Source organism: Poecile atricapillus, chromosome 17 (genome assembly GCF_030490865.1).
Source record: "Poecile atricapillus isolate bPoeAtr1 chromosome 17, bPoeAtr1.hap1, whole genome shotgun sequence".
In the NCBI taxonomy this organism is placed as follows: Eukaryota; Metazoa; Chordata; class Aves; order Passeriformes; family Paridae; genus Poecile; species Poecile atricapillus.
The window spans coordinates 3,665,842-3,676,194 of NC_081265.1; the positions used below are offsets into that span (position 1 = coordinate 3,665,842).

Here is a 10,353-nt window from a genome sequence, read left to right on the forward strand (position 1 = left end):
TGTATCTTAAAGGCAATCCATAGGAAGTATTTGCAAAAGAAATGAATTACTTAAAGAGGAACTGGGAGGAGGTTTCCTTCCTGAAATCAGAGCTGGCAATCTTTCTAAGTTATTTAATGGTCCCAGTTTCTGAAAACATATTGAAGGAAATATCTTGACAATGAGATAGCCACTTCGCCAAACACTAATTGGTATTGTGTCAAATTTACCTCAGCAGTACGTTCTGACTTCATATCTCCTCCTCTCCTTCTACCTCCTAGACATATTTGTGTATTTGTTTGTTTGGTTCTGTCCTAGGGGTTCAGGAGGACTGGCAGTACATGAAGACATTGTGTACTTTTAGCTGCCTATTTGTCCAACCATGTGCCCTCTGAGACAGAAACCTGTACAGTTTACATCTCTCTGGAGGAATTTCTAGGTGTTATTTAGCTACTTTCTCTTCTTACTCAAGTGATCCCAAAAGTATTTTCTCAGTGTTAAAGGAATTCTCATTGCCAACTCCGAAGGGGACCTGTGTTTAATTGTGCACAGTAACATGGCAAATAGTTTCAGACAGGAAAGGAAGATGAAGGATGTGTCCAGTTAAAATTGGGGGGGGATTTCAGGCAGTCAGGATATGGAAAACAAGGTGATACTCTGAAATAAACACTGAATTATAAACCAGGAATTCCTCTGACTCATGGGGCGAATCCTTTGGGGGTAAGTCCACAAAAGGAATTAGGCGCCTCAGTGCTGACAGACTGAACTGTTAGGTTAGAGGCCACCATGTACCCTGAGCAGAAACTTCTTGGAGGGAGACTTACTTTGGCAGCCAATGTCAGGAAAGACTTGACAGTTGTGAATCCCCAGTGGGCAGAATTATTTCTGTCATATAATGTAAAAACAATGAAGTTGGGCCTCTCTGTGCCCATTCCCATTGGCTGGTGTAGAGGATGACTCTGTCTGCCCTTTGTGCTTGCCAGTGCCAGGATTCTGCCCCTGCTGGGTGCTGCAGATAACCCCTGGCACAGTTCTTGCAGGAACACAGTGTCCAGCAGCCGGATGCTGCATTGCTCCCTGTGAGATACCAGCCCTTAGGAAAAGGTTTTCATTCTCCTGGGACTGATCATGGGGTCTGACTGTGACAGCTAAATATCTCCTAATAAATAAGGGATCTGACTTCCAGGTGTGTTAAGTGCCAGCAGTTCCCTTAAAAATCCAACTTTTATCAACAAGCACTCACAGATGTTGGTGATTAAGAGTTTTGGCGTCTAGCTTGTAATTGTTACTCTAAATCTCCCACTGTCTTATTTCTTTTATTCTCTTATGAAGATAATACCAACATCTCCCCAGAGAACAGTATTTATTAGCTCACTGTGGAGGGTTCTAAAGGATTATGTTGCAGGACAGAAGGTAGAGGTGCAGTTATACTCACACCTTTTTTTTTTTCTCTTTTGCTCTTTTTGCCAGCAGAGAATATATGGGCATCCTGATGCTACCTAGAAGAGTCACCTCAAAGATCAGCTGGGAGAAGAAAACAAGCCAAGATGGAAGATGTTGAAAGTATTTCAAAGGCTTTGCAGCAGTTATTTATGAGTTTGCCAGACTCGTCTTTTCAAAGTTTATTTCCTTAGGAGGAACAATAGAGATGTTCCCAAAGCATTTAATGGAAAAAAATTAGGAATAAAATTCTCATAGGAAAGTGGCTCTAGAAACCACTGACCCAGGTTCTCATCTGTAATTTCTCCTGCTAATGCAATTGTGCCTTTTTTGCCTCCAATTCATCATGCTCAATGGAAACAAAGGGGGAGCTACAGCTGAGGAAGTACATTTCTACAATGCAGCAACTACTGTGATAACAGTAGGACATTGAAATATCTAAGCTTGCTTTAAACTCACAAAGCTGGTTATCAGTGCCACCACTGTGGCAGAACAGAGCTCAGCACAGCCTGGCCAGCCAGGCATGTACCTTGACATGATCTTGCAGCTTGTGCTGAGCTCCCTGTGCTGCAGCAGCTGGACTGCTACCAGGCTTGGAGCCAGCTCAGTTATAGCTCACGGGGATGTGACACTGCAGGGAGGGCCTGAGGGAAGAGTGAGCTCCAGGCTCCCTAAAAACTTGAATAACTGTCAGAGATTCAGCTTCACCAAGTGCTTCTATCAGAGGCACAGTCTTTATTCTTAGCTAAATTTTTTTTCCCCTTTAAAAGTTCTGATGCTTGTTGGTAAATTTGATGTGATAGTTCTTCAAGAAATGATTGTCCATCACAGTTATTTTGGCTGATTCTATGATAAGTCTTCATTGAGTGGATATAACACACCCAGGTCTGCAAGTTTGTACCTGAAAATGCTGTTATGTACAATCCTTATTCCTTTGATTTTAGGGAAAGATCTGAAGTTGTACTTGTGCCCAGTTTCTCCAGTATGGAATTCCATACCCATCCTTTTTCTCTATAGAATGATAAACCACTAACACAGATCTAGTTTGGACACAGGTCTAATCCTGCAGCCCATGTTTTTGTTGGCTGCATTAGTTTAAAAAAAGAACACAAATCAAGAGAACAAAAATACTGTCCCCAACCCCTTAACCAGCTGTGTTTTGACATTGCAGTTGCTCTTTTTTTCTTACTTCAAATTAAATTCCTGCAACATCTGAGTCACAGGTAAGAAGGTTCTCATTTTAATTACAAAATAGTGAAAAAGAGGCCATGGGTTTGTATATATTTATATAGTTACTGCTTTAAGCGTTGCATCAAAGGTGCAAAACCAGCAAGAAACACAAAAGGGTTTTATATCCTCCATTCCAAATGTTTAAAATTTCAAGCTGAAAAAAATACTGATTAATATCTCTAATTTGTTGTTCCCTGTGTAAGTTTGTGCACATTGTGCATTTTATTTTTCCCTGTGTTTGTATCATGAGCCTATCACAACTGACTTCATAGCTCTCTTCTGTTGACAAATGTTCTTTCAGCATCCCATGAGTGTCCATGCAAATGCGTTAGTATAAGAAATGTGAAAAGGTATTTTAATAAAGAAAACTCTGAATTGAACTTTGGACTGGATCTTGCACATTCAATTGCAATTGAATGCCTGTGAAGTTTTTTATTCATGATGAGCCACAGATCTATCGTATGGATTGGCATTTGGAAGATGCCCTCTCTGCCACAGATTCCAGGTTCTTATATCTGGAGTCAGGAACCCATTTAACAGCAGGTAAATACACTAAATTACTCTAAGAACTGAGTGGGGGAAGTGCTTGTATTCACACAAGTCTTTTACTAAATTACAAAAGTAAAAGTTCTTCCACAAACCCTTCCCAGTCTTTGGCAAAGCTTTGGAAAACACTGGGGTTTGGAAAGCTTCAGAATATCATCTGGGCATGATGGAACATCAGTGGGAGAATTTTCTGCTTGCTTTCAGCTTGTCTCTTGCCTGGAATGATCCTAAATTATTTTGGATTTAGTTATCTAATACAAGTTGTTTATCCTGCTGAAATGTGTGAACTGTCTATTTCTCAGAGTGCACTGCTTTGAGCTCTTCTGTTTTGTCTTGCAGATAACAAAAGTATTTCAGAGTATGGGACAATAATTAGCAGACATCACCAGTGAAGAGAAGGTAAATGGGCCCATGAGCAAACAACTACACAAGGAGTCCTGATATGAGCATGTGCCAAACAAGCCTCATGATCCCATTGGAAATATTTGGGAAGTAAGTCTTGAATCTGTTACCAAACAAATCAAAGCTCAGATTGGAACTGAACACATTATTGAAAACAACAACAACAACAACAAAAAAGAGATTTCTGTGTTGTCACCAAGTTGAGCTCAGCAAATAGAAAATGAGGTGTGTTGGTAAATATTTACTTTTTGAGCAGAGTAAAAAGATGGCACATGCCCAGGTCCCTTGTTCCATTCCCTGCCCGAGGAGTTCCTCCACATCCAGCTTCCACTCCGCTTCTTCGGGAGGAACCTTACCCAGCCCCAGGTGGGGGTAACTTCAGAATGTTTTTCCTATTGCAGAGCAGAGGCTTTAGAGGTGACACAGAAATGTCTGAATCAAGTCCTCTCCTCCTCTCCACGGTTACTTTCCTTTTCCATTCGCAGCCGAGCAGCACTGCGAGTTTCTCGGTGTAACGGGAGTTCCCCGGTTTAACCCGAGTTCCCCGGTTTAACCCGAGTTCTCCAGTGTAACGGGAGTTCCCCGGTATAACCCGAGTTCTCCGGTTTAACCCGAGTTCCCCGGTATAACCCGAGTTCCCCGGTTTAACCCGAGTTCCCCGGTATAACCCGAGTTCCCCGGTTTAACCCGAGTTCCCCGGTTTAACCCGAGTTTCCCGGTGTAACCCGAGTTCCCCGGTATAACCCGAGTTCCCCGGTTTAACCCGAGTTCCCCGGTGTAACCCGAGTTTCCCGGTGTAACGCGAACCTAACGCGAGCTCCGTGCGGGGCCGGGCGGAGCCGGGGCCGCCCGCGGGGTCCCGGAGCCGCGGCCGGAGCCGGGCTGACCCCTGCTGGGCTGCGGGGGCACTGCTGGGGCCCGACTCTTCCATCGAACGATAAAATGGAGCCGGGGGAATTTTTTATTGCTCTGCCCGTCTCTTCCCGGCCTCCGCCACTCCTAAAGAGCAGTGTCCTAATGCTGTGTAAACCTGCCACCGCGGCTTCTTCCTCTCTCCTGTAGGGCAGTGAATTGTTTGTGAATGCTGGGGCACTGCTTTGAGCAGTTCCTGATAAACCTCAGTATTTATTTACTTTTCTGCGGTGGTGTTCCACCTGCTGCTTTGTGAGTTTGGTTCAAGCTTTTTGTGCTCGTCACTGAGCTGTCTTGAGCCCCAGGTTTTGGGGGCAGGAGAGATGGCACTGTCAAACTGAGTACAGCCCATCTCATGCAAGGAGAGGGCTGGCACAGGGAAAAAAAACAAAGTTTGAGAAAAATAGATGTATCAAATGGAAAAAAAAAACCCCACCAATAAAACTAGAAATCAAACTGAATGCAATAAAGTATCAGTACAGATTTAAAATGCTGGCACATTTTGTTGTTTAGAATTTCAAGGCCTTTCTGAATAGGTGAAAGCACAATAAAAATCACTTCTGCAGTTATTTGGGAGGTAATAAGCAATTTGACATATCTAAGGAATCACAAAAAGTGGGGCTTATTGCCTTCATGCTATGAAATGTTCCACTGTAAATCACAAGTGCTCCCATTAGAGTTGAGCAGTCATGAGAATGTAGCTTTCATGGGAGGTTTCAGCTAAAAGTAAGCATTTATATTTATATAGGTAATTTATTTTCGCACCAGCCACAAACATGCTGAGTGGGAAGGCTGAAAAAATGCTCACTATTACAGGAAATAATCACTGTAGTTAAATTTTAAACGTAATAGCAAAAGAAATCACAGTTTCCTCAGGGAGGGTGTCACTGCAAAGTTGGAGGACAGAACAGCAGCATGAAAGAAATGAAAATAAATGAAAGATTAAGCTGCAAAAGGGCAAGGCTGTGACTGCAAAGACTCTCAGACTCTGCCCCCATCAGCCTGGATCTGGTCTGTGTGTAGCTCTAATGGTGGTTGTTAGAAATGGACCTCACACTGTTTGGACCACATTCCTGTGGTTAAGAGGAATTCAGATCCAACAGGTATTGTCTGAGGAGAAATTGCACGACTAAACTGTTAGTCATAGTAAAGATGGATTCTGCCTCTGAAATGAATAGATTAGCAATGTATTTCTGTGTAATCCTGAAAGTGTAAGAGTGGGAGATGAAATCAGGGTCTCCTTTGGGGCAATGATAAAAAATATAACAATTTTTTCACTGAACGAAAACTAGAAGTGACCAGTGTGACAGCTCATTGTCCTCTGGTTACTGTCCTGATTTTTCTGTAGTTGTCTTTTTGTTTTAATGTTTTACTCAGGAGATAAAAGGAGATCTTGGCATGAAGGTTCATTACAGTGAAGAAAGAAAATTAAAAGAAGATGAAATGAGGGACAGAGGGGAATGAGAAGGGCTGGTAGAGAGAAATCCTCCAGACTGTGGAAGGTTTGGAAGAAACAACCCATCAGTCCAGTCACCTTAACAGCTTCACACTTCATGGTGTTGGTGCTGCTCTGGGGAGTGTGCTTGACAGAATCAGCACTGTGGAGGTGGCTTGTCCCAAACTTTCCTGTGTTTATCATTGTCGGGTGACCACTAGGAGAAGCAGAAAATATATGTGTTAACAAAAAGTCCAGTTGCAGGTAATGGCACCACTGACCCAGGTTTCTGCTGCTCCCAGTGTGTCAGTCCTGGATGGGGATGTGGGGTCCTAAGGCACTAAGGCACCTGTGTGATGCACCAGCCTGGGAATGTGTGCTTCAAAAGAAAATATCCTATTACACTGTTATTCAGATGTTATAATCCAAGCCCTGCTGAGTGCTTGCAGAGGAGCTGTGACTGCTGAAATCACCTGTTTCCACAAAGCACTGTCAGCGCTGCGTAGGGAGAGCTTGGCTTTAAATCCTCTGCACTGCCTTGTTTATTTATATTTTAACTACATGCAGAGCCAAGTCTCCACTGTGACTGACACAATTTCACTTTGCAAATCAATGAGACAGCACTACAAGGGCAGAAGAGTCTTTCCTGAGAACTTGTGTTGTTCAGAGCCCTGAGTGAGTGCAGTCCTTACAGAATTAACCTGAGCCAAACTCCTGAGCTCCCTGGGGCTCTCACCACCCTCCCAGCACAGTGGGACCTTCTGGAGTGGTTCAAGCACCAACCAGCTGGGAAACTCTGCCTTGTGTGGGGAGAAGTGCTCCCAAGGCAGTGACAAAGAGGGCTGCTGGTCTGTCCCAGGAGCAGAGGAGACAGAGAAGTTGACAAAGATGGGACAAAGATGAGAGCTTTGTCTTAAGTGGGCTGAATCATGGTATTACTGGAAGGGGTGAACTTGGCATCTGTTTGATAATAGGCTGTGAAAGTGTAAGAGGAGAAAAAATTGTCAACTCTATTAAGATGTGGTCAGAGTGTAAGTCAATTAATGAAAATTACAGCCACGAAGGTTATTAAATTAACATGAGATTGTCAATAGGAAATATAGATTGCTTTTGAATAATTTGAAATTATTTAAAGCATGATAAAAATCTCACAGTCTCCCATAATGCAGAGCTTAGGTTTCATTTTATTACTGTTTTGAGTTTTTAAAATATTTTTGTTTCAACTTTGTGCTGATTAAAGGAACAGGAGTTTTAAAGAGCATTCTTACTAGGAATGCTGAGAGCTGCAGTAGCTGTTAGGAGGCAGAAGCTCAGGGGTGGTTGGAGGTGAGCTGTGATTCTGCAGTGTGATCCACAGTAGAGCTGGAAACACAGAAAGCCAAGGATGTCTGAATGCAGTCCTTGCACACAAAGTGATGGATCACATTTTCTAGGCACTTCCTCAGGGCTGCAAGAACCACTCTGAATGGGCTTAGGGCACACATTGGCACTGTGGAAAAACTGGTTCCACCTGTGAATGCTGGGGCTGAAATAGCCTCCAGATAATCTGTCCACCCTGGCCGGGAGCTGGGGAACTTCAGGCAGCAGAGAGGGGAAATTCGCAGCTTCTGGAGAGAGATTCATGTTCCTCCCAGGGAGCTTGGGGACCAGTTGATCTCTGCAGAAGGATGGTATGTTCAGCATGACTGAAGGTATTAGCTGGCTCAGCCCTGGAGCCTCAGAACATTGTGTACACTGCGGAAATCCAGTTTAGTCATGGCTGGAGGGAGGTAAGGGCGGGCTAGAAACAACCTGACACACACCTGTGCTTTGTCAAACAAGAAACCCTGAAAGGGGTGTCTTTAAGTATCATTTCCTCTTCCTTTTTTTTTTATTTTTTTTTTTTAATTGAAGCTGATCTCTTCCCACTGAGTTGCTTCCTTTCTGGCTGTTCCAGAATGAATCACACAGCCCTACATGTCTGTCTGTATTCCCAAGGGGACCGTGGAAAGTTAACCTGACTAATGTCCCCTGCAAGGAGAAAATGATAATTGATGCTTTTTAATTACAAGTTTCCTGCATTATGGTCTAGTTTTTCAGCTTATAATCATTAACAGTATAATAGAGACTTAAGTAAATTGTTGCCTTTTCCTCTTTTGTAGCATATGTAGGTCAGATTTTCATGTGTAAGAGTTATTATCTCTGACACACTAATGAGTGCACTGAGTGCTGACAAAGGTCACATCTGTGTTTTCTTCATTGCATACAAACATTGAGAGGGCTGTGTGCTCCTCATGGCTGTGTCTTCTAGAGTCATTTCACTGGTCCAAAATCACTGGCTGCTTTCCACAAAGCACAAATCACAACTTTACTCCTGCTTTGTACTTCTGTCAGTGAAAGATGAGGCTGAGGGCAGAGGAGCGTCAGCATCATCATGTCCCCAGAACATGTCCCCTTCATGCATCCTTGGCTTTTCAAGCTCTGTGCACTTGCAGTCAAAGGAATAAAGTTGCTGCCTTTCCATGAGGAAATGAATGGAGCTTTTATGTCCCGTCTTTGACCAAAGCACTTAAAAGGTTTTGTGCCCAGCAGATTGTTTCTAATAGCAGGGAAAATTGATCACTCAGGTACTTTGATGCAGCCCTTCTATTTACAAAGAAAGTACAAAATTCCGTTTCCTCTAAAATCAGAGGAATCAGACAATATTCTCTTTCTCTGCATGCAATTTCAATCCTTTTAGCCAGCACTTATCCAGAAGCACTTTTTTATTCTCAAGGTCGTTTTTGTAGGTTTCATCTGGTTCTGCCTGGTTTGGAGAGAAGTCTGCTCCTGTAGGAGTTGGGAGCTCCCTGTCACCCCAAGCACTGCCCTCCTCTCTGCATCTTCCAAGCCTATGTTTTACAGCTGGCAGAAACCTTGAATGCAACAGCTTCTCCTCCAGATTTGCCCTTTTGCTTTCTTAGGGTGGCTGTTCCTCTTTCAGCTGCCTGCTTGTGTATGAGAACTTGGCTGTTTCTTATGCAAAAGAAGATCAAGTGAAAGGCAACATTAAACCTGTTTGGGTCTCATAAGCTTTTGCCTGAAGTCTGTCGTCAGTTGGGGTTACACACTCAGCATGTGGCATTGTACTGATGCCAAGTAAGACCTTTGCACACTTAGTGACAAGGAGCAGTGATGGGATTGGGGCAAGATGAGGTTCTCATTGCCCAAGTGTTTTTACTCCATACTCCCCTTCCAACTAGAGAGAAATACCTCTTTGACCAACGAGCAGGATGCATTGCTAATGCCCATTTAGATTTCTCTGTATTCCTTGCCCTATTTATTGTATTTAACCTTGGATTTATTTGTAGAGAACTGCTCAGAGAGTCTTGTTTAACAGAGGAAGAAACCAGAAGAAAGCCTGGACATGGTGTGTTTTCTTGCAATATTGCCCTGGACTGTTTCCAGTCTGTTAATGGATGAACACTGACATCTAAACCATCCCCAGGGGAGGTTCAAGATCCATCTGACTTCAGTAAGAGGTTCCTAAATAGCTGTAACAAGCCCATACTTCAAGAGAAATAAATTTTGCTATTTTTAAAACATGCAGGTTTTGGAAGGCTTTGAATATCAAGATTAATTCTCTGTCTGAATGCAGTGGAAAGCAGCACTGACTGGTGAGTCTCACTCAAATCTGGAAGGTTTCAATATTGTCTGGAATCTGGATGTGATGTTCTAAAAGCTTAGATGTGTTTACTTCACTTTTTATTCCAGCGCAGACTCTGCATGTACATATCAGATTTCCTGGTATATCTCATCAGATTTATGTGGAAAACATATTACATCAGCACTTGAAATTTTGACTCAAGGAATTCTTGCTGGATAGATTACTGAACAATATATAATGGAAAGATTTAATGGAACTCTGAGAAAACCCCAAGGTCACATGAAGCCAGATGCTGCCCTGCTCAGTGTGATGCTATGTGCAGAAAGTGGCAATAGGGGATGGCTGTTGGAGCTGGACAGGAGGGTCAGGGCACCTGGGCAGGTTTGGAGACTGGATTATACATCAGGTTATGAAAATTACACAGGGAAGGTGAGCAGAATATTCTCAGTGCCTCATGAGACACCTATGTGGCATGTCTGAGTTAAGAGGCTACTCTGCTCTCCAGTCCTGTCACTGAGAGTCCTGTTTGTCCTGTCCCTTTTCATTGCCTGTAATAGATATCCTAAGCAGCACAGGTTCCTTATTTAGCCACCTGAATGATTAGCACAGTGAGACATTATTTAATATATCTCTGTGCTGAGATCTTCCTCCCAAAGTGCAAAAGGAGAATGTGAAGATCAGGACAAGAATACAGTTCTGGAGGCACTGAGAATTTTTGGCTTTGGAGGCTGGGTCAGGATCTGTTGGAGAAATGGGCCAGGATGGAGCTGCCACTGGTGGTTGG

The 10,353-nt window shown here is 43.2% G+C and overlaps 1 protein-coding gene across 11 annotated transcripts in view; it reads left to right on the forward strand.

The window, feature by feature from the left end:
• The window catches only part of PECAM1 (platelet and endothelial cell adhesion molecule 1), a 141,326-nt gene extending 131,819 nt beyond the window's left edge, over positions 1–9,507 (forward strand). For 6 of the 11 annotated variants that reach the window (XM_058852714.1, XM_058852705.1, XM_058852709.1 and 3 more), the window contains 3 exons: positions 1,450–3,192; positions 3,535–3,687; positions 5,887–9,507. In XM_058852714.1, the coding sequence (XP_058708697.1) occupies positions 1,450–1,482 (33 nt within the window). In that variant the 3' untranslated portion in view covers positions 1,483–3,192; positions 3,535–3,687; positions 5,887–9,507. The remainder of the gene's footprint in view (positions 1–1,449; positions 3,193–3,534; positions 3,688–5,886) is intronic. The other 5 variants (XM_058852706.1, XM_058852710.1, XM_058852708.1 and 2 more) reach the window with 1 other exon arrangement.
• The last annotated feature ends 846 nt before the right edge of the window (positions 9,508–10,353 follow it).